Source organism: Mustela nigripes, chromosome 2 (assembly GCF_022355385.1).
Source record: "Mustela nigripes isolate SB6536 chromosome 2, MUSNIG.SB6536, whole genome shotgun sequence".
In the NCBI taxonomy this organism is placed as follows: Eukaryota; Metazoa; Chordata; class Mammalia; order Carnivora; family Mustelidae; genus Mustela; species Mustela nigripes.
In genome coordinates, this window is record NC_081558.1 from 20,466,040 (window position 1) to 20,489,497 (window position 23,458).

The 23,458-nt window shown below is 42.4% G+C and overlaps 1 protein-coding gene across 5 annotated transcripts in view; it reads left to right on the top strand.

Annotated features, from left to right (window-relative positions):
• The first annotated feature begins 2,811 nt into the window (after positions 1-2,811).
• Positions 2,812-23,458, top strand: part of LOC132011368 (dedicator of cytokinesis protein 3) — a 104,213-nt gene continuing 83,566 nt past the window's right edge. For all 5 annotated transcript variants that reach the window (XM_059389821.1, XM_059389822.1, XM_059389824.1 and 2 more), the window contains exons 1-9: positions 2,812-2,932; positions 12,707-12,831; positions 14,131-14,293; positions 14,832-14,938; positions 15,516-15,687; positions 16,053-16,150; positions 17,656-17,739; positions 18,838-18,938; positions 22,254-22,335. In XM_059389821.1, coding sequence (XP_059245804.1) covers positions 2,842-2,932; positions 12,707-12,831; positions 14,131-14,293; positions 14,832-14,938; positions 15,516-15,687; positions 16,053-16,150; positions 17,656-17,739; positions 18,838-18,938; positions 22,254-22,335 — 1,023 coding nt within the window. In that variant the 5' untranslated portion in view covers positions 2,812-2,841. The remainder of the gene's footprint in view (positions 2,933-12,706; positions 12,832-14,130; positions 14,294-14,831; positions 14,939-15,515; positions 15,688-16,052; positions 16,151-17,655; positions 17,740-18,837; positions 18,939-22,253; positions 22,336-23,458) is intronic.

Genomic DNA, 23,458 nt, shown 5'->3' on the forward strand with positions numbered 1-23,458 from the left:
GTCCATATCTTCTGCCCATTTTTTGATATGATTGTCTGTTTTGTGTGTGTTCAGTTTGAGGAGTTCATTATAGATCCTGGATATCAACCTTTTGTCTGTACTGTCATTTGCAAATATCTTCTCCCATTCCGTGGGCTGCCTCTTTGTTTTTTTGACTGTTTCCTTTGCTGTGCAGAAGCTTTTGATTTTGATGAAGTCCCAAAAGTTCATCTTCGCTTTTGTTTCCTTTGCCTTTGGAGACATATCTTGAAAGAAGTTGGTGTGGCTGATATCGAAGAGATTACTGCCTATCTTCCCCTCTAGGATTCTGATGGATTCCTGTCTCACGTTGAGGTCTTTTATCCATTTTGAGTTTATCTTTGTGTACGGTATAAGAGAATGGTCGAGTTACATTCTTCTACATATAGCTGCCCAGTTTTCCCAGCACCATTTATTAAAGAGACTGTCTTTTTTCCACTGTATATTTTTTCCTGTTTTGTCAAAGATTATTTGCCCATAGAGTTGAGGGTCCATATATGGACTCTCTACTCTGTTCCACTGGTCTATGTGTCTGTTTTTATGCCAGTACCATGCTGTCTTGGTGATCACAACTTTGTATTAAAGCTTGAAATCAGGTAACGTGATGTCCCCCCGTATTTTTAAATGACTGTTGCACAGCTCTATTTACATATCTTGGGCTGGGGTTAATTTATATTATTAATTCTCTTCCAGCTCTTCCACAGGGATGGTAGTGGAGAAAGATTGGGGCCAGGTTGCTGACTCTCCAATATTCCCCACAATTTTCAGTTTGTGCAATTACTTTTTTATGGGACAGTCTTTAATCTAAGATGAGATGGTCCTATTTCCACTAGAGCTGAAGCTTTGCAGGGCTCTGTGATCCATAGACCTGGTGTGTGCAGAGCAGAGGTAGGGGTGGTTTTTGCTGGTCTTACTGGGGAGGAACCCACTGCTCCTCTGGCTTTCAGTCATACTTGCCCTTGTAAAAAATGCACCGGCAGAGTACGGAGGGGAGGGGCCACATAAAAATAAATTCAAAACGGATGAAAGACCTAAATGTAAGACAGGAAACCATCAAAATCCTAGAGGAAAACACAGGCAGCAAACTCTTTGACCTCAATTGCAGCACTTCTAACTTAGATACATCTACAGAGGCAAGGGAAACAAAAGCAAAAATGAACTATCAGGACTTCATCAAGACGAAAAAAATCTTGTGCACAGGGAAGGAAACAGTCCACAAAACTGAAAGGCAACCTACAGAATGGGAGAAGATATTTGTAAATGACATCTCCAACAAAGGGTTAGTATCCAGGATCTATAAAGAATTCATCAAAATCAACACCTAAAAAATAAATAATCCTGTTAAAAAATGAGCAGAAGACATGAAATTTTCCAAAGAAAACATCGAGATGGTCAGCAGACACATGAAAAGATACTCAATACCACTCTTCATCAAGGAAATATAAATCAAAATCACACCTGTCTGAATGGCTAAAATTAACAATACAGGAAACGACAAATGTTGGCGAGGACGCGGAGGAAGGGGAACCATCTTACTCTGTTGGTGGAAATGCAAAGTGGTGCAACCACTCTTCAAAACAGTATGGAGCTTCCTCAGAAAGTTGAAAATAGAAGTACCGAATGACCCAGCAGTTATACTACTAGGTATTTACCCAGAGAATACAAAAATACTAATTTGAAGGGATACGCGTCCCCCCCACCCCCACTGATGTTTATAGCAGCACTGTCAACACTAGCCAAATTATGGCAAGAGCCCAAATGTCCACATGCGCATGCACACGCACACACACACACACACACACACACACGAATATTACTCAGCCATCAAAAATAAGGAAATCTTGCCGTGTCCAGCTATGTGGTTGGAGCTAGAGAGTATTATGCTGAGCAAAGTAAGTCAGAGAAAGACAAATACTATATAATTTCACTCATATGTAGAATTTAGGAAACAAAATAGATGAACACAGGGAGAAAAAAGGGAGGGAAGCAAATCATAAGAGACTCTCTTTTTTTTTTTCTTTAAGTAGGCTCCATTGCTGGGTATGGGGCTTGAACTTACAGCCCTGAAATCAAGACCTGAGCTGAGATCAGGAGTTGGATGCTTAACCAACTAAGCCACCCAGGCACCCCCTAGAGGCTCTTAATTGTAGGGGACAACCTGAGGGTTGCTGGAGGGGAGGTGGGTGGGGATGGGCTACATGGGTGATGGATATTAAGGATATTAAGGAGGACACTTGTTGTTGTGTTGAGCATATATGTAAGTGATGAACCACTAAACTCTACCCCAAAACAAGTATTACACTATATGTTAACTGGAATTTAAATGAAAATTTGAAACAATAACAACAACAACAAAAAAAAAAACCTTAAGCTTTCTTAAAATGTTTCCTTAGAATAACATATACTTTCTGCATCAAAATTTTTAGGGGAAATTGGAAGGGGAGATGAACCATAAGAGACTATGGACTCTGAAAAACAATCTGAGGGTTTTGAAGGGGGTGGGGGTGGGAGGTTGGGGTACCAGGTGGTGGGTATTATAGAGGGCACGGATTGCATGGAGCACTGGGTGTGGTGCAAAAATAATGAATACTGTTATGCTGAAAATAAAAAATAAATTTAAAAAAATTTTTCTCAAGAAAAGTGCTAAACTTTGCATATTTTCCTCATATATATATATATATATATATATATATATATATATGACTCTTTATGTCTTTTTTAGTACTACAGTATAGGGTGGAGATGTGGAGATGTGGTTCTGAGTGTGAAAATGCTTTTGTTTTTGCAGGTCTTATCATTTCTCTGCAGCTTCTTCGTGGAGACATGGAACAGATTAGGAGAGAAAACCCCATGATATTTGGTAGGGGGTTGGCAATTACAAGAAAATTGGGATTTCCTGATGTCATCATGCCAGGTAGGGAGCACTTCTTGGGGCTGGGTTGGGAGAGGGGTCAGAAGGATGGAGTCTGGTGCTTCTCTCATGAGCAGATGGTGAACTGTGCTGGGGAGGAGCCCTGCAGCCATTAAAAGCCTCTGAATCCAAGTCAGCTTGCTGACTACAGCCTGTAGTCAGTAGCTCCTTTTTTGGCATCTGTTCTTTTCCAGAATCCCCCACATCATACTCACCCATGCAACATAACAATCCAGCAGATGGGCTTTGTTGTCTCCTGTAGAGCCTGGATGGTAGAAACTAACATGGAATTCTTCATGGGGATGCTGCTCAAAAGAACTTCCTTTGGGGGTGAAAAATACACCAAAATATATGCCTTGTAGTATCGATGAATCCAATTCATGTAGGAAAAGCAGATCAATTTTAATGTATTGGAAAACAAGTTGGGCAAATGGTATGTTAGGCGCTAGGAATAGTACTACCTAGCCAGGTTCACTGTTCTCATCTAATGCCCAGTGGAAAGCCAGAGCAGAAAGTGGGAATGCACATCAAATGTGGTTCTAGGGCAGTCCCAGGTTCATGTTTCCTAGTCAGGTCGATGCAGACAAAGCTAGGAAAGTAGATTGAAACAGGTCAACAGAGCCAAGGGGACTATAGGGAGTGAGGGAAGGGTATAGGTATGGCTCAAATGGAGGGCAGGTGGTCTGATAAGCAGAAGAGATGTGAACAAAGGAAAATCTGAACAAGCAAATAGCTGGTTTTCTGAATGGGTTACCTACCCTTTTCATTGAGTTTTAATGATCCAGTAAAAGCTTGTTTGCTTCTTTCTGTTCGGAAGAGCCACGGCAGGCCAAACTGCACTGCTTGTAACCACTCTATATCACCTATTTGAAGTTCCTCATGGTGCTCTCAGCCCCCTTGTTGGAAATATTTGTCAGCATGTACCCAAGCCGGGAGTATGGCCTGAGCAGAGAGAAGGCCCATGTGATGGCCTCCAGCTGCCTTCCAACTTCCCCCACTATGCCTAGACTTGTTTTCTCTTGCCTGCTTCCCCTCCGCATAGACACTGTGGATACAGAATAAGCTACTGGGAACAGCCCTCATCTTCTGCTCACACACACACACACACACACACACACACACAGGTCTTCTGGATGGGAAACCTGGGCCACTCAATCAATTCCATTTGTAACGGGATGGAAATCAATAGCATTTGTAATGTTAGGCAGACTTCATGCTTCCGAAGGGCCCCCATCTGACTGTTGTAGAGGGATAGCCTTCATAGGACACTTCTTCCATCCTGTCCTAACACCATTCCTCAGCCCTGATTGTCAGGACAAGAAGAGCCCAGGCATAGTCTTGGCTTCCTGGCAAAATGTCATGGAAGAAAGAAGAAGTGGTTATCAAAATAGATCTGGTGGTTTTGTTTTTTAAGTTACATATCCAGGTTCATGAGGTGAAGTAATATATTCTAAGAGATATACCTAAGTCTTCCTTTCTTTTAAGAAGTTGTTTGCCTGCAGTTTAGACATTTCTTTCCTCTTAGCCTTCACAGTCAGAGGATTAAAACCAAATGAACAGAGACTAAAAAGGAACAAAGTTCAGTCAAAACAATTCTTAAGCAAAGCTTGATTTTAAGAGTTATGTTTTCTAACCCTCGTTTATGGAAAGAAATCTCTTTGTGGAGCACCCCGCATCTCTTTGCATCATAGGCACTCAGGTTCAGAAAGGACTTCTGGGTATGCTAGATGAGTCTGAGGAAATGAGCTGTATCAGGCACTGGTGAGACAAGCTAAGGTTAAGTGAGTTTTCCCTCCCCTGGGCAGCAAAGGGATCATCAGATGCTTTGCAATCCTGAAAGGTCCAGGTTAGGCCTGTGAGTAAGCTGTTCCTTTCTGCCTTTGAGTACTAAGTGCTAGAGCTGAAAGTAAGGATTGGTTCACAGGCGGGACACGGTCCTTTGTGCATCATCTGTCTCCTCTACTCTTCCTCCCTTTGAGGAGAGAGCTTTTTTGCAGATGGCCACTCCCAGCATTGTGAGCTAACAACTGACAGACATCTTAATGCACTCCAAGATATCATCGGAGTGATTTTGCCATCCTCAGGCATGCTGATAGGGCTGGCCTGCAGCTTCTGGAGCAACAGGAAGAGTGTACAGGAACGTTTTACATTGCAGTCAGCCTATCCTGGGAAACCATAAGCTCCAAAGTCCCTTGGTGAGGCTTCTTACAGCTGATCTGCCCTTCACCTGTGGGAATGTTGGACCTGGGTCGCAGCACACCCTCAGCCCACATAGTGTTGGTGTGACCAAGTTATAAGAAGTTGTCACTTCTTGATACATGGACATACTTACGAGAAATGAACAAGGCAATGAATTATGTCAGTTACTGTGATCATTTCAACACTTAAGCTACAGAGTTCAGCCAGGCTCTAGTCACACCAGTATCCAACATACCATTTTTAAAAAGGTCTCTTCGATGGTCTCCATTGCTTTCTATGGGCAAACACCACGTGACTGCTGTGAACCAGAGATGTGCTACTCTCTGCCACAGCTGGATCCTCATGGCACAGCCATCCAGCTCTGCTCATGAGCCCTGGTAGTGAGCAAGAGGCAGGAGTGCTATTCCTGTTGCCCTGGGAGTTCCCAGAGAAGACACATGAACCAGGACATGACATTCTTGATTAGAGAAGAACAAATAGATATGGGAATTGAAGTCTGATTTTGAAACTGAGCACTCAAGGTGCTTTTATTGGTTGGTCACCATATTCCCATGGGTACTTCCTTCTTCTCTCCAAACCCATTTTAGTTCAGTTCAAAAGATAGTAACTCCGGGATGCCTGAGTGGCTCAGTGGGTTAAAGCCTCTGCCTTTGGCTCAGGTCATGATCCCAGGGTTCTGGGATCGAGCCCCACATCAGGCTCTCTGCTCAGCTGAGAGCCTGCTTCCCTTCCCCTCTCTCTCTGCCTGCCTCTCTGCCTACTTGTGATCTCTGTCTGTCAAATAAATAAATAAAATCTTAAAAAAAAAAAAAAAGATAGTAACTCCTTTCCTAGATTTTTCTTTTCAAGAAAATGGGCAGGAAAGACTAGGGCAGGACAAATGTTCCAGGTGAACAAGTTGGAGTTAACATTGTTCCCAATAAAGTAGCCAAAAGAAAATTGCCAGCCCAAAGACTGTAAACTGAGAGGAATGATTAAAACCTTTTGTTCAGTAAGAGGCCGTGCCCTCCTGCAGACCATGCCCGAGCCAGCAGAGCCCTGCCACCACCTTCTACTGGCTCGGGCCTTTCCTATAAAGCCTGTGCCCTGGAGAATAGAGTTCTGTCATGGCTCTGTGGGAATTACGTTTTAACTTATTGTCTAAGTCTTGAATTTTTAAGGGTTTTCATTTTCTGTGGAATATGGGCCAAGTTTCATATGAGTGATATGGTCTTCCATCTTGTCAGAAGAAACCTGCCCTTTGATTTAATGTGCTCTGGCTGAGGACTAGGTTTTCCCCAAAGCAGTAGTTCTCTGACTTGAGTCACCTGTGGGGCTTGGAGACTGCTGGGTCCACCCCCAGGGGTTTCTGATACAGTAGGAATGGAGTGGGACCCAACAATTTGCATTCCTCACAAGCTCTGAGGTGATGGTAATGCTCCTAGTTTGGGGACCCATGTCCTAAGAGGGACTCTGCCTTAGGGAGGCTTTGTCCTTCCCTGACTCAGCCCTGGCACAAGGAGTGCTCCTCTCTGGGTTGCTCCGACTTGCTCTTAGAAGGCAGCTCTGCAGGCATGACGTCCCTCTAGGGGACCCTCTGACTCTTGCCCTTGTGCTCAGAAATACACTGTCCTCTGCTTTGACCCTTGATAAAAAGTGCATGCTTCATCACCGACCTGCAAGTGATGTTTTGTTTTTGTTTTTTTTTTCCTCTCTTTTCCTGTTTGTCTTAATTGTTCTTGTCTCTCTCTGTGCTGTCCCCTCATTCTCGCCCCTTTCTTTCTGGTGCAGAGATGAAGATAGTTGGGTGTAAGTTCTTGCTTTTGTGTGTCCTGTCTGCTTTTTGCCTGCTTTGTTTCCATCTTCATTTGTTTCATGGAATGTTGCAATACTGGGGTGGGGCTTCATGGACATTATTAATATTTCATCAGCCTCACCTTTTGGGGGTAACTGACAAAACATTGAAAAAAAAAGAAGAAGAAGAAAAAGCCACCACCAGCCCAGCCTAGAACACTGTGTATTAGGTGCTCTTTAAGATCTGAGGAAACTAAACCTAAGAACTAGGTGCGTAGCTACAGGGAAAGACTTTTAGGAGACACACCAGCTACTTCCACTGAAAAGAAAATGAGAGGTGCTTATCCCAGGCTACACAGAATCAGAAAGTAAGAAAGCTTGTTGTTTCAACGCTGTTGGACACATCTCACACAAAAGGCAAACACAGAGACATGACTTTTTTTTTCATTTTATTTTATTTCTTTTCAGTGTTGCAGAATTCATTGTTTATGCACCGCACCCAGTACTTCATGCGATACTATCCTCCTTAATACCCACCAGCAGGCTTACCCATGCCCCCACCCCCCGCCCCTTCAAAACCCTCAGTTTGTTTCCCAGAGTCCACAGTTTCTCATGGTTTGTCTCCCCCTCCGATTTTTAAAAGAAAGCTCTCCTCAAAAGAAGTGATGCAAGTATTTACCACAAGTAGATTTGTAGGACTGTGGTCAGTCTGAGTGTCAAATGAGGCTTTGGCAATATCTAAGGGATGGTTTAGGAATGATCACATCTGGTCCCACAACAGGCTGGAAGATCAGCATATGCTTGACCTAAGAAAGGAATAGCCATATATAATGATGTCATACTATGCCCATTCCTCTCTTCCTGGTAGATCAGAGAACATCACTGGCTTGTAACAGCAGAAACCAGTAGAAGTGTGACACTGAAGACATGGTTTAAAAGTAAAGAACTTGTTTAGAGTATCCAGGAGATACTCTATAAAGAATATCTCTCCTTGATACTCTAAAGACCTCCCAAGAGTCCTTTTTGGTGGAGGAAGGGCTCTTCCTTAAAATAAGAACTACAACAAAACAAACTACTGGTTGTATGCCTGAAACTGCCTAAGTTGAATGGTTGTTAAGTCTCCAAATCTCCATGGAGCTGTCCATGTTATGTCATGTCTATGTCACTCCTATTCTGCCAGGAGAGACAATTGGTGCCATCCTGAGCAGGCCGCTGTGTCTGCTGAGAGAAGGTTAGCTCTAGTTTCACATGGTCTTAAGGGAAAGAAAACACTACCCTTCCTAATCCTATCTAATAGTAGACAAGGTATAAATAATACACTATTAAATACTAGTATCCTTGAACCCAAAGCCTAATATGTGGTGTGACTAATGTACACAGAAGGAACATGAATATAATAAAGAATCCAGACAAGTCTGAGTACCCAAAGCTGTGTGGGCTGCCCTGGATCATTTCTCCTGGGATGGAACTCCACATAGGCTGTAACCATGTGGCCCCCAAATTCCTAGGAAGGCTGGCGTGTCTGGCAGGAGATTCTCTTGCTAACAGATGCTCTGGTGTCTGAGCCAGACCGCAGAACTTCTGAAACCAGCCAAGTATGCTCTCAGAAGAGAGGTGCAAACACTCTAGGAGTTGTGTTTCTCTGGTGTCATACTAGGATGCAAGACTTCAGAGGGTCGCACCTGGCCACTGTGGCAGGCAGTTCTCTGTCACTGTGGGCTGCAGCTCTGTTACAGTGCTCCCAGCCGCCTAAGATTTCTGGTAGCTGATAAACAGTTTCCTTCTAAGACCTCTCACTTACTGTAAAGACCCCAGAGTGTTTCAAGCCAATCCCTGAGGTAATAAGATGGTCTCAGGTACATTACCTTGCTCCTTCCCAGCAGTTGCTTATGTGGACTTACAAGAATTTAGATTTTTGATGTGTCATCGTGGTGTAGTGAAGCTGTTCTTGACACCTAACCACTCCAAGCCAGGTATCCAGAAACTCTAGTCCCTGGGCCAGATCTAGCCAACAGCTTATTTTTGTACCATCTTCCAGCAAAGAATAGTTTTTCACATTTTAAAAGGGTTGTAAAAACAAAGGACATTTAACAGAGACCTATGTGAAACACAGAGCCTAAAATACGAACTATCTGGCTTCTTACAGATAGAGTTTGCTGACCTCTGCTTCCTCTTAAGTCCCTAGTCTCATGGCACACAGCTCTACCAGCATCTGGCCTTGGCTACTCTGGCAGACTGTGAAAAGGACAGAGACAATATATTTAGAGGGTGTCCTACAAGTTCAACCTCATTCATTACATCTTTCCACTGCAGAAACTCTGGTGCATGTCAGCTGAGCGTTAAGCGCTCAGAGATATAAGGCATTGCTGATGCTGCTAGGTGTCCTGCTAACCTCAGGAAGCCAAGTTCATGTAACAAAGGGAAGCAGGGCCACCCTCAATAATACCCACTCCCACAGCCCACAGAGAAACCTCTCCTTTCCAGAACCCTCTCAGCATTCATCTGTGCTGCCTATGAGCTGCCTAGCCCCACACCCAGCCAGATTTCATCATCTTCCCAGCAAACCCCATGGTGTGGTCCCCTGGCATTAAACCCTGGAAAGCATCAGAATCATCTGTTGAGTGTTTGTTTAATGTATGTACTCAAACCCCGCCCAAGAGCAACCACTATCTTACAGGGTAGATGCTAGAAATCTGGTTTTCATAAGCTCCCCAGGTGATTAGAATATAGCCAGCCAAACAGTGGTCTGCAAACTAACCTCATAAACCATTGCTCAGGGCTTCTCTTTCCCATCCTCATTGTAGTATGCCTATCCTCAAACCTCTCCTAAGAGCTATTTCCTTGCATTTGGTCCTGAAGTTTACAGGAGCCTCCTGGAGACAGTGCCTTAACCCAAACGCATGATTCTGATGATGGGCTTTGTGAACATATAACATGTAACAGGGACAACTGAAGAGCAAGGAACCTGGGAGGCTATCTGTAAGGCAGGCCTGGGTCATTAGATCCTGGGGAGGCCTTTCACATTGGCTGCTTCTTAGGTTTTCTCCTAGTTCCAGGAGAATTAGTAGAGAGCTCTATTTAAATGATCCCCCAGAGAGCTTTTGATAAGAGGGCCCCAGTAACATTAACTATCACAGTTCTTGAAATTGAGGCCGTAATTTGCAAAATTGCAACCCATAAAGCAGCCTAATATCCATTCTGCTGAGAATAGCCCTGGTCTTAGGCAAGTCTGTTCTCCAAATAAAGAGCAGTGAAAGATCTGATGAAATCAAGCTGCTTCAGTCTGTAACTCAGAGGGCATGTTTACTTGTTTTGATAAATTTTCTCAGCAAGATATCACTAAAGGCATTCTGTTTAAATAGAAAATTTAAAAAGAATGAAAGCTGTAGGAATATCCAGCTCAGTTCTTCCATTTGAAATTGGCATTTTGATTTACAATGCCCTGGAGTTACAGCTCAGAAACCATGGGCTCACTTTATGAAATCATCACAGACCAAATTCTGTCATTATCAATCTCCCACTTTTGTATGAGTATCTATATCATATATTGCTAGGAAATATTTAAATGTTTCATTTGAAGGACACATTTATTTAGGGCTAACTTTTGTATGGAGTCACAGAAATTTAAAATGTTTGTACAAGCTAGAATATTATTGCTGGTAGCCAGTATCTGCTTTTACATATCATGTGGATTATCTTAAATGATTTCTAGAGAGCGCTGGTTTAAACCAGAGAAGTAGTTTAAAAAGTAGCTGTTCTTTAGATTAGACATTAAAATTCTCTATTTGCTTTATGCCAAATCAGCCTAGAAATTTAGTAACTATTTAAATTCCATAGAAAAGCTAATGTGTAACTCAAAGACTTTTATCAAAAGAAGGCTCCAAAGTCTGTTTCTATTGTTAGAAATTCAAGGTGTAACCACCTCTCATTTATCCCATTATGATAACAATTATCTATAGGAAAGTTCCCATTTAATTTTGAATTTTACTTCAGGGGACTGATTTTATTCATCTCCTGCCCATAGTAGCAAACTTGTGGATTTGAGTTTCCCTTCTGCTCTCCTTTCCTACCCTACCTGCACCTCTGAGTGCTATTTTCACGATATGCTGGGAAGGCCCACGCAGAGATGTCCAAAGGAGGCAGATTCAAGCCAGACTCACGAAAATTCCAAGTAGAGGCTCTCCTCACCCGGGAGAGAAGTCTGTGTGAACGGCAGGGATAGACACCCCCTAGGCTGTCCTGCCTTGCCAGCAGTTAGTTACATTTGTATGTGATTTTCAGAACGAATTTTCCTTTTCCTTCCTGGTAGCCTCAGGGCTATTTGGGGAACAGGATGTTTTTCCGCACATTAGAGAAAGTTCTCTGGGCTGTCAGAGAATAAGTAATTGCTTCTTACAGGCTGCTCTTCCCCCCCACTTGAGTGGAAGTATTTTAAGAGCTTCATTGTGCAACCAAATAGCCATGGCTGTGTTCCTGGTATAGTAAGACGACCTGAAGAATAGAAGGTCTGCTCATGAAGACCTCAAAACCCAGGTATATGCCAGTCCTGGTCTACCATGTTTCATGCATAAGAGACACTAAGACACTTCCACAATCAGAGAGGTGGCCTGTGCAGAAAAAGAGCAATCATCATGTATCTGACCAAACTAGAGAGCTCACTTGCCAACCAGAAACAATACCTGCTGATGTTATTGTGATTCCAAGAAAGGAACTTTCAGATGGGCCAGTTTTGCTAAGAACTGAGGTAGAAAGAATATTCTGAATTGGCTTGTTTTGCAAGTTAATCATTCCATCACCTCTCAATTGAATTCTTCAGGCTGCTAACGCGTCTTCACTTGGGTCTTACATGTTTTCCTTTGCCACATTCCTTGGAAGATTTTTTTCCCCAGAGACTTACCTATTTTTTTTTCTGAAGGTCAAAATCCCTTCTTTAGAATGTATGGATAAAACTGGCCATGTTACAAAATTAGAGTAGTCCCAATGAGCTCCCCTTATACATGAATAGACAACCCCACTCCCTTAAAAATGGCAGATGTGGTCATTCCTTAGGTCATTTTAGCTTGCAGTTTGAGCTTCTTCAGCCCAGTCTCCAGCAGCAGTTATTGGCAAAGTGGGTGGGAGTCAGAGCCCAGGGAAGCACAACAGATTGTCCCCTCAACCCCATGCTTTAGCCCCTGTGATTCTGAAGAGTCATCTGTTCCCAGAGCACATGCCATACAAAGAAGAAAAAAATGACAGTCCTGTGACCTCCATCTGGCACTCCAGGAAGGGATGGGATTTGGAGCTAAGCCTCCATCCAGAAAGAAAAAGTAGTGTATCCTGTGTAAAGACTCAGAAGGGTTAAGAGTTGAAAAAAGAAAACCTATAAAAGAAAAAGGAAATTACCTTTTTTTTGGAGGGAAAGGAGAAGGGATTAGTAGTTAAGGCATAGACATGATAAAACTGTTATTCCTGTTGATTCTAAAATCTTTGCCCTTTGGAAGGCTCAGATTTCAGCTATTCTCCTGGAGGGTAGAGAGACTGAGTAGTCACCTATGATATGAGAGAAGATTCTCTGCCCCACATTTTCCCACCCTGGACAAGGTGTGGTGAACAGCTTTAGAATTCAGACTTAAAGGACACATGACTAACCAACCTAGTACCGCTGCACTGATATGGGTAGATGTCCACCATTATTAACCAAGCTTGCGATGCCCCGAGCACCCACCTGAACCCTGGAGGACCCAAATGCTAGCCTGGTCCTCCATACAAATGGGGCTGTGTGGCTTCTGTGGTCGTGAAGACATGGCATTTCTCTCCCCATAGGCGATATCCGCAATGACCTGTACCTAACCTTGGAGAAGGGGGATTTCGAGAGAGGGGGAAAGAGTGTACAAAAGAATATTGAAGTGACCATGTATGTGCTTTACGCAGATGGAGAAATACTGAAGGTAAGATTTGCCAGTCAGTTTGGAATGAAGGCTAATCCTGAAATAATTTTTGTGACTCTATGGACTTTATCCAGAGATCCATTCTCCTTAGGCAGACGTCACTCAAATGACTGCATGTACATTCTTCTCTGCCTTTTCTTTTCTTCAAGGAAACCCTGCAGTATGCTTTGATGATGACTTCCAGTGTCATACAGCCTGTTTAGAAATGCTTCCTAGTGTCTGACCTCAATCCTTCCTGCTCCAATTTAGACCTATTCCCTCTAGTTCTGTCCTACATGTTACTTTTTCTGCCATTCTGTCTAGCATCAAGCTGCCTACTTTTGGTAACTGTTATTAGGTCCCACTCTTTTTGTTCCTTAAGCTAATAAAGCTGCACTTGCTCTTTGGTCAAGGGTGGGACTTAGGCACTCACTTGCTGGTACCAAGTTATGTGACAAGGAACAACAGAGTCAGGCTCTAAACGATTATTTCCAGCCAATGCCAGTATAAAGATGGAAGTATGTCTTCTGTCACTCCTCATTCAAAGTGAAGAACTGGAGTGCTGTTTTTCCACCATGGGTATGTCCGTTTTCCCCAGTCATGTCCTTGAGTTGGAGCCTCACATTGAGTGTAGAGATTTTACTAAAAAAAATAATTTTAAAAACCTACCCCAAAGACTAAGGCATGTCCATTGTTTGAACGGATAACACCAAGATCAGCAGAGCTGTCAGCTACTGACAGCTCCCTTGTGCAGACAGGGAGCTGCTCCTGCTTGTATTACCTGCAACTTCCTGTCTTCCAGGAAGATGGGACTACAACTTCATGGCAATATTTGGAAATGGGGTCAAGGTAAATCTGGTTCTTCCTTATCTAGGACAGTCAGCCAAGGGCAACCTTGGAAGGAAGGTTAGAAAGCAGGCTCTCTCCGGTTTATAAATTAATTGATTTTCTGATCAGGTAAAGTGTCACGTACAGTTGACTTCTCCAATGGAGTTCACTCTTTCCTTTCTGAATGAGGATGAAGAGCTTATCTTGGTGGTTCAGATACACTGTTCAGCTTCCCTCTAGTCTATTGAGCAGTGTGTGTGGTTCCTTCTGCCCCAAGGAAAAGAAGGAGCATTATTTACTATGGATTCTTTATGCCATCTACACAGTTGTCTCCAAAAGTTTTGAATTTTAGTCAAATGAATTTTCTCATCTTGTAGATTTGGTCTGGTGGGAAAATAGGACCCACACAAAGGAGAAAATATCCTAGTGCCGCAGAGAAGTCCGGGGGCTTCCTCCGGGAAGATGACACTTTATTATGCTTCTCTATTTCAGGATTGCATAAGCTTGGGTTCAGGAGAGCCAAACAGGAGCTCCTACCACTCCTTTGTCCTCTACCACAGTAATAGTCCTCGGTGGGGAGAGATTATCAAATTGCCCATCCCCATCGACCGGTTCCGGGGCTCCCACCTGCGCTTCGAGTTCAGACATTGTTCCAGTGAGTGAGAATTCTCTCCACATTCCTTGGAGGATATGAACGTCCTATTGTCTCAGAAGTCTTTCCTCAGAAAGAGAACTCAGGAGGTTCTTGTTATTGGGGCAAGAAAAATGAGGAGTTCTGAATCAGTGGGTACTCAAGGATGGGATGTCATTAGAGGCTGTTCTTTAGACAGTGACTCAAACCATGAGGTCTGGTGCTGGCCCTTCCTAGGGTCTGACCCAGACATCGGATAATTACCAGTGTCATTCCCCTTTGGGTGTTTCCTTTCTGCATATTAAACTGCTTCTTAAAGAGCCTCTGGTTTATCAAGACCAGCAGTTTAGTTTCTATTTGAGTCTAGGTAGCCGGTGTACCTTGGGATATAAATGGAAACCTGGTCCAGTACATTTCTCATCATTCCTGCTGTCAGGTAACTACCTAATTAATGAAAGCAAGGGACAAAGAAGTAAAGAATGTAGGTGATAAGCACAAGGGGGATTTCTGTTAAAAAGCAAAGTGGGGGGCAAAAACAACTAACACTTAGCTCTGCTTGCAGCAAAGGACAAAGGGGAAAAGAAACTCTTTGGCTTTGCATTCTCACCCCTGATGCGGGATGATGGCACCACTCTCTCAGATGACATCCATGAGCTCTACGTGTACAAGGTATGGAACCTGTCTGTCTCTCACCTAAACCCTCACACCCCTGAGACGACTCTCACACATGGTTCTCAGTTAGGTGGTTTTCAGTGGGCAGGCCAAAGGATCCAGGATAGCGCACTGGCGGCTGACAGCAGGATAGCTGTGAGTAGGCTTTTGTCTTCTACCTATAGGAGCCTTCTTCTCACAAGTGACGCCAGCAGGCCCTTTGCTTCCCAACTCCCACTTCACAAGTAATGGATGTCTGTTACCAACTCCTCTGTGCTGTTGGTGGCTTGGCTAGTACATTCAGACACCTGCCATATGAGATCATGGTTCTGTCAGCTGTCATAGTGCCGCTGCCCCCCAGAGTTGTCTGCGCACCAGGTGGAGGCCACCTGCCCCAACATGTTCTCTTTAAAAGGCATGTGAGCCATGCTGGGGAGTATCCAGTTAGAAAGCAGTCTTCTAAGAGAACCTGAGGTCCAAGACCTAGCCTCAGGAAGATGAGAGCAAACATCAACATCAAAAAATCTCCTGCAGCCTGCTTTTTACACGTGGCGTGGTTCAGGAAACTTTCTCTATTCTCTACCTTTGCCTACAGTGCGATGAGAATAGCACGTTTAACAACCATGCTCTGTACCTGGGCTTGCCCTGCTGCAAAGAGGACTACAATGGCTGCCCCAACATCCCCTCCAGCCTCATCTTCCAGCGCAGCACCAAAGAGTCTTTCTTCATCTCCACACAGCTCTCCTCCACCAAACTCACCCAGAATGGTAGGCAAGAGGGTCTGCAGGGGGCTGCCCTCCCTGTCTTCAGTGGCTGGTTTCATGTTGCTGATGCATGCTATGGGAGACAGGAATTAGTTGCTTTTTCATGCCACAATGAGGGCATTCTTTTCACCTGAAATTGGAGCAACCACTTGGCACTAGCAGCCTGGAAGATTTGCCATGGTTTCAGCAGCTCCAGAGTACGCCTCCGGATTTCACAGATGTGTCTTTGGTCTTGTGGGCACTAAAAAGGCTGTTGGAATGCTTGTGGCTGTTTCTCTTCCTCCAGTTTCCACTGGGCAGGGAGGGTCTGGGCTTTGCTTGTCCTTGGCATAGCCAGTGTTCACCATCTTTTGCACTTGCTTTTTTAGTGGACCTCTTGGCTCTCCTGAAATGGAAGGCTTTTCCAGACCGGATCATGGACATCCTAGGGCGGCTGCGGCATGTCAGTGGGGAAGAAATTGTTAAGGTATGGCTTCCGGAAATTCATACTTGCTACCTGACCAAGAATCTGGGCAGAAGTCCTTACATCTCCTTGATTTCTACTGGTACCCCACTAAGACCATGTCTTGAAATACAACTAGATGAGTAGAAATAAAGTTGTTCTTTCTCTCTCTCTCTCTCTCTTTTTTTTTTTTTTTGTTAGCTTCTCTCTCTTTTTTTTTTTTTATCCTTAGAATTTTGTTTATTTGACAGAGGGAGACATACAATGAGAGAGGGAACACAAGCAGTGGGAGTAGGAGAGGAAGAAGCAGGCTTCCCACTGAGCAGGGAGCCCCATGTGGGGCTGGATCCCAGGGCCCCAGGATCATGACCTAAGCCGAAGGCAGACACTTAACTACTGAGCCACTCAGGCACCCCTGCTAATACTAGTTTTTGAAACTGAAGATCAGTTTATTCTCAGGGCATTTATTTCTTCTAAATGTATTTAAAAATATCAATTAGTAAACAGGAAGGTATTTTTAAAATCTGTAATCTTTTTCAATCTGAGTTGTATTCCAGATAAGAAAATATCCTATCAACATATCTGGTTTTGGTGTCAATAATTGATCTCAAGCCACCAGAGGAGAGTGTGAAAAGAATCTGCTAGAATTAAATTTTTTTTTTACTTTTTATTAGAATATTTCAAACATACACAAAAGTAAAATAGCGGAAAGAACCCTATGAGTACCTATCACCTAGCACCAATAATCTTCAGCCTTTGACCAGTACCGCCCATCAACACTCCCATCCACGCCTGCAACTTCAGACATTGCTAGGAAATAAACTGTAAACTTTGTATCATTCAGTTGCCTTTTGACCAACAGAATGTTAGATTTGATTATTAAAGACTGCTGGGATCCATGAGTGTTTTATCATCTTCTCCCTTAGATTTTGCATCTTAGAAACAAAAAACAAAAACAAAATGGTACTAACAGATCTTTTACCCTCCCTGATAGCCGTCAGCAGCAGCTTTCTCTCTTCTCCCAGCATACTGATTTCTAGACCAAAACATGGTTTCTGTAGCTAGAGCCTAGCCTGCTATATCCTCATTCAAGTGTCCTTTATAGTTAAGCCACAACAGAGAATAAGGGGACTACAGCACTTTGGGGGGTTCTGGGAAAGTGAATTCTTTTTCTCAAAATAAATTTGGCATCAGAACCACTTAGATTTTCATTACTTTAAAGTTGCAGTTCAACATGGGTGTCCTGTGTTTTTTAGGTCACTGTTCTTTCCTTAGAAGTTTAGCACTCACCCAAGAGAAAAAGCTTTTCCAAATCTCTCTCAGGACCCTTTGGGCTATACACAAATACCCTGAGTCCACCTAGTTATCCCTTAGTTGGGTGGAGGTGGAATATTCAATTATTTTTAAGTAAGGTTTGAGATCTTAGATTTTTGAGATTGTTTATTGGGAAATTAAAATCACAGGTGTATGGAAGTTTGACCATGTATACAAGGTCCTAAGATATGAGCCCTCTGGTTTTTATTTTACAGTTTCTGCAAGACATCTTAGATACACTCTTTGTGATTTTGGATGATAATACAGAGAAATATGGCCTGTTGGTGTTTCAGTCCTTGGTAAGTCTCACCCTTCCTGATGTCATTTTTTATTAGTTATTTCTGTCACATGTTTTCCAAAATCCAGGGGAAGCAGTTTATTAGGATGAGTCAATACAAGGTACAGATGTTTCCAGAAGAAAAGGGACTGAGGAGTGACCCAAGGAAGACCAGCCAACCAACTTATCAGAGAGATCCCAACATCAAATTTGAATAATTCAGCCTGGTCAGGTCCAGGCCTTTGTAGTTCTGGTACTCAGTCTCATCACTGTAGTCAAGTTGCCTAGCCCCTGAAATAGAGACCTATGCACCACCAGTATGCTGAGAGATGAATACAGGAAACTAGGTGGCCTGTACTTTTACCTGCACAGTAGGATATAACCACCAGGAAGAGCAGAGAGTCCTCACCCATGCTGGTCTGAGCATCACATTCTGTCCCTATGTGCAGTTGTTTTGGAACCGGAATCTCCAACAGCTGCTTAGTGAGAATGGACAGTGGCTTGAACATTCAGTGCATTTAGCTTAATAGATCCTGTCCCATAGGAGTGCCATACATTCAAGGGGAACCTCATACTGTAAGTCTACCTAACAGATGAGGAGCAGAGGCAGGAGTTAAAATGACACGTGCAAAAAAAAAAAAAAGACACATGCATAGTTTGCCCCTTTGGCTTTTCTTCTTCATTGCTCTCCTGGCCAGCCAGCCCCATTTCTGAAGGGCACAGCCTTTCATAGGCTGAGCTGGCTCAGAGAATAATCTTTTTTTTTTCTTCCGTTTTCCAAGTTTTCTGAGACACCTTTGTATTTATGCCACCATGCACAGGTATTGTTTTCTTTCTCCTAATCTGTATTACCTCACCTAGCATTACTGTGAAAACTCAGATTAACAGTGGCACAGACAGATGAGCCCCAAGTCTGAATTCAGAGGCTGGGGCCTATAGAAATAGAGCAGACAGGACAGAAATAGACCCAGAATAGAAATCTTCCATTCTCTGCCCATGGGGAACACTAGAGAAAACACTGACAGTTTGTCATTCCTTAAAGAAGCAAGAGTTCTGTTTTCTGCTGGAGGTTTTAAGTCCAGGGCCTCCAGTGAACCCTGGTACCCTCCATCTTCTCCAGGTATTCATCATCAACCTGCTCAGAGACATCAAGTATTTCCACTTCCGGCCTGTAATGGACACATACATCCAGAAACACTTTGCTGGAGCCCTGGCATACAAGTAAGTTCCATTTGGCACCATTATTAGGACTTGGTTTGAATAGAAAGACAAGCTTTAAAAAATGTCAGTGACAACCACCATTCAGTCAGCTGACTTTTTTTTTTTACTTAATTTTTTTTCTAATTGTGGTAAAATACATAGAGTATAAAATAACTATTTTTAAGTGTAGAGCTCAGTGGCATTGAGTATGTTCACATTGTTGTACAGCCATGGCCACCATTCATCTCCAGAACTTTTTCAGCTTGCAAAACTGAAATTCTGTATCCAGTAAATATTAACTCCCATCACCCCTCCCCCTCCCGCTGCCCCTAGGCAACCACCCTTATACTTTCTGTCTCTGAGTGTGTTTGTTCTTGTGTCAATTGAATCATGTAATACTTGTCTATTTGTGTCTGGCTTAGTTCACTTACCATAATGTCTTCAGGGTTCATCCACATTGTAGCATGTGTCAGAATTTCCTTCCTTTTAAAGGCTGAATAATGTTCCATTATACATATATACCACGTTTTGTTTACTGGTCGATGAATATGTGGGTTGCTCTTACCTTTTAGTCATTGTGAATAATGCTGCTATGAACATGGGGATACAAATATCTCTCTAAGACCCCGCTTTCTATTCTTCTTGACATATACCCAGAAGTGGGATTACTGGTTCATAAGGTAGTTCTATTTTTTTTAATTTTTTGAGGAACCACCATACTGTTTTCCACAGCAGCTGCACCATTTTACATTCCCACCAACAGTGTTCAAGGGCTCCAGTTTCTTCACGTCCTCAAGCCAAGACTTGTTATTTTCTGTTGTGTTTTTCTGGGAGGAGTGGGGGTTTTATAGTAATCATCCTTGATTGGTGTAAAGTGGTATCTCATTGTGGTTTTGATTTGCATTTCCCTAATTATTAATGATGCTGAGCATCTCTTCATGTATTTATTGACCATTTGTATATCTTCTTTGGAGAAAAATGTATTCAGGTCCTTTGCCCATTTTTTAAACAGGTTGTTTCATTTTTTATTGTTGAGCTCTAGGAATTCTTCATATAATCTAGATATTAACACCTTGTCAGATACACAATTTACAAATATTTTCTCCCATCATCTTTCTTTCTGTTGATTGTGTCTTTTGATGTACAGAAGTTTTCAGTTTTGATGTAGTCCAGCATATCTATTTTTTCTTTTGTTTCCTATGCTTTCAGTGACATGACATTCCAAGAAATCATTGCTAAATCCAGTGTCATAGAACTTTTCCCTCATTTTTGTCTACAAGTTTAATTTATAGTTTTAGCTCTTACACTTATGTCTTTGATGCATTTTGAGTTCACTTTTGTTTATTGTGTAATGTAAGAATCCAGCTTCATTCTTTTGCACATAGATATCTAGTTTTCCTAATATAATTGTTGAAAAGATTATCCTATCCCCATTGAATGGTCTTGGCACCCTTGTTGAAAATCATTTGACCATCTCTGTGAGGATTTATTTCTGGGCTCTGTTATTCTATTGATGTGTATGTCTGTCTTTATGCCAGTACCATGCTATTTTGGTTATTGTAGTTTTGTAGTAAGTTCTGAAATCAGGAAGTGTGTGTCCTCTAACTTTTTTCTTTTTCGAGATTGCTTTGGCTATTTGGGGACCCTTGAGGTTCCATATGAACTTCAGAATGAATTTTTCTATTTCTGCAAAAACTGTTGTTGGGATTTTGATAAGAGATTGCATTGAATCTGTAGATCACTTTGGGTAGTGTTGGCATCTTAATAGTTTTAGTCTTTCAATCAATGAACATGAGTGTTTTTCCACTTACTAATATCTTCTTTAATTTCTCTCAGTAACGTTTTATAGTTTTCAAAGTATAAGTCTTAAGTCTTTCACCTCTTTGGTTGAGTTAGTCCTAAATATTTTATTCTTTTTTGATGCTACTACAAATGGATTTTTTCCCTTGATTTCCTTTTTGAAGTACTCATTGTAAGTGTATGGAAATGCAAATGACTTTTGTGTCTTAATTTTATATCCTGCAATTTTGCTGGATAAATTTTGCATTTATTGGTTCTAAAAGGTTTTTTTGTGGAATCTTCAGTTTTTCTACAGGTAAGACCATGTCAGCTATAAACGAAGATAATTTTGTTTCTCCCTTTCCAGTTTGAATGCCTTTTACTGCTTTTTCTTGCCTAACTGTTCTTCCAGTACTATGTTGACTAGAAGTGGCAAAAGCAAGCCTTATTCCTAATCTTTCATGGTTGAATGTGGTCTTAGCTGTGGTCTTTGAGCTCTCATTTTAAACCATAGTTTACTACACAGGTGTCATACTTTTCCTTGTAAGAAATACCGGCAAAGCTACTAAAAGTTAGGCTTGCTTTTTCCATGAGAAACATGTGAATAGGTAAAGATAGTACCCACAAATAAATATCAAAGAAATAAAAAGTTGATAAAAAGATATATAGATAGTTATTATGGAAAACCAAGGTTATCTGAAACTGTTAAAGCAATTTTAAAAAGTCATCACTTTCTTCTGTGGAATTAGCACAGCTTTTGGAAATACAAGTAAAACCCAAGGGTGATGAGGCTGTGGAGTCCCTGAAACTCTGGCGCTTTGATATAACTCCACGGAGCAGGCACCATGCTGTGGTTTAAGCATGTCATCATCTCATTAGTAGTCACAATAACTTCGAAGTGTACTGTTGTTTTCTCTGCATCTTAAATGAAGAAAATGGCACAGAGGCATCAAATTACTTGCCCAAGGACGCAGAGCTAGAAATTTGTAGGCCCCAGATATAAACCCTGCTGTCTGACCAAGGCCTGTACTTGCCTTCTGTGCCCTGTTGCCACATGAGGAACAGGCCTTCTGATTTATCATCTCCCTTCACTCAGGTTTCTTGGTCCTGAGGAAATAAAATATATGAGATAAAGGTGAAGCAAGGAGGGGCACACTAGACTATATACCTTTATCTCTGTCTACTAGTTACTAGTTACTGTGGTCTATTCTGGAGATGCAGCAAGTTTAGACAAAACAATTATGTATGCAAAGTCCAGGACTTTGGGGAAACTTTCTTATAATTAAAGAAGAAATGTGTGTCAGGGAGAGTGAGAAAGAATGATTATAATTGCTCATTAAAATGCAGCAACTCTGTGGATGAGGTATGTTGTCTGAGTGAGGTATGTTGTCTGATCTCAGATGAACTGGAGATCCCACAGCTGTAATGGACCCATCGCTCCGTTCTGACTCATCAGCAGCATATTATTCCTGTGTGGCTAATTCTGGGCTGCAGAAATTTCAAGCGGCATTTCTTTTGAATTAAAGTGGGGGTTTTTGGAACTGTTCTCTTTCCCAGGGAGCTCATCCGCTGTTTGAAGTGGTACATGGACTGCTCAGCAGAACTGATTCGACAGGACCACATTCAGGAAGCCATGCGGGTAATGTACTGAGCTCACTGTACACAAAGGGCCCACCCTGCAGCTGTTTGTCAGTAATGGCAATGGTTTATAGCATGCAGGACAAGTGTAGACATCCTAGGACACTGGCCTGCTTTTAGGAACACCTGGGACCACGTGAGTCCCTGTTCCTCACGTTGATTTTGCCCCAGAATATCTTTATGCCTAATAATGTTATCCTAAGGCCAGAAGGATGGATGGTGAGCATGGAGCTCCTGGCCGTCCTTCCTGTCTGGTTGTTGCCAACAGCATCCATCTCTGCTTCCAGTGGCCAAAGCATCATATCTCCTTCTAAACTAGTGTTGGTGACAGCAGTGATTAGAATTAAATAAGTCAAGCAGAGAGAGTCAGTTATCATATGGTTTCACTTATTTGCGGAGCATAAGAAATAACATGGAGGACATGGGGAGATGGAGAGGAGAAGGGAGTTGGGGGAAATTGGAAGGGGAGGTGAACCATGAGGGACTATGGACTCTAAAAAACAACCTGAGGGTTTTGAAGGGGTGGGGGTGGGAGGTTGGGGGAGCCAGGTGGTGGGTATTAAGGAGGGCACGCATTGCATGGAGCACTGGGTGTGGTGCAAAAACAATGAATACTGTTACGCTGGAAAGAAATTTAAAAATAAATAAATAAATGAATTTCTAAAAAGAATTAAGATCTTCCAACACTTTCCCTTGTTCAGTGGTTACTACACATTGTGTTCTTTTAGAACTGTTTTAAGTGGAAAGAGCTGAGTATAAATGCACTATATATGGATATATTGAAAAGAAGATAATCTTAAAACCTTGACCTTTGGAGGAACCCCGGGTCCTCCATGGCAGCACCCCTGCATGGACAGGTTCCACAATAAGCCAGCCTTTTGCATTTCTAGGCAGCTCCAGTTTTCAGGGAACCATCCTCATTGTGAGTTAACTTCACTTCTGGTAACTTCTTTTCATGGTACTGCTTCTACCATAGAGAATCATCTATGAGAGTGTTGATCCCTCTTTTGCTCGACAGTTCTCTAGATAGCTATTTAAAGAAAGCTGCCATATCCTCTGGAACTCACAAGTCCAAGCTTTCTCCCTTTCCACCCCTACATTTTCGTGTTCTTGAGTTACTTTTT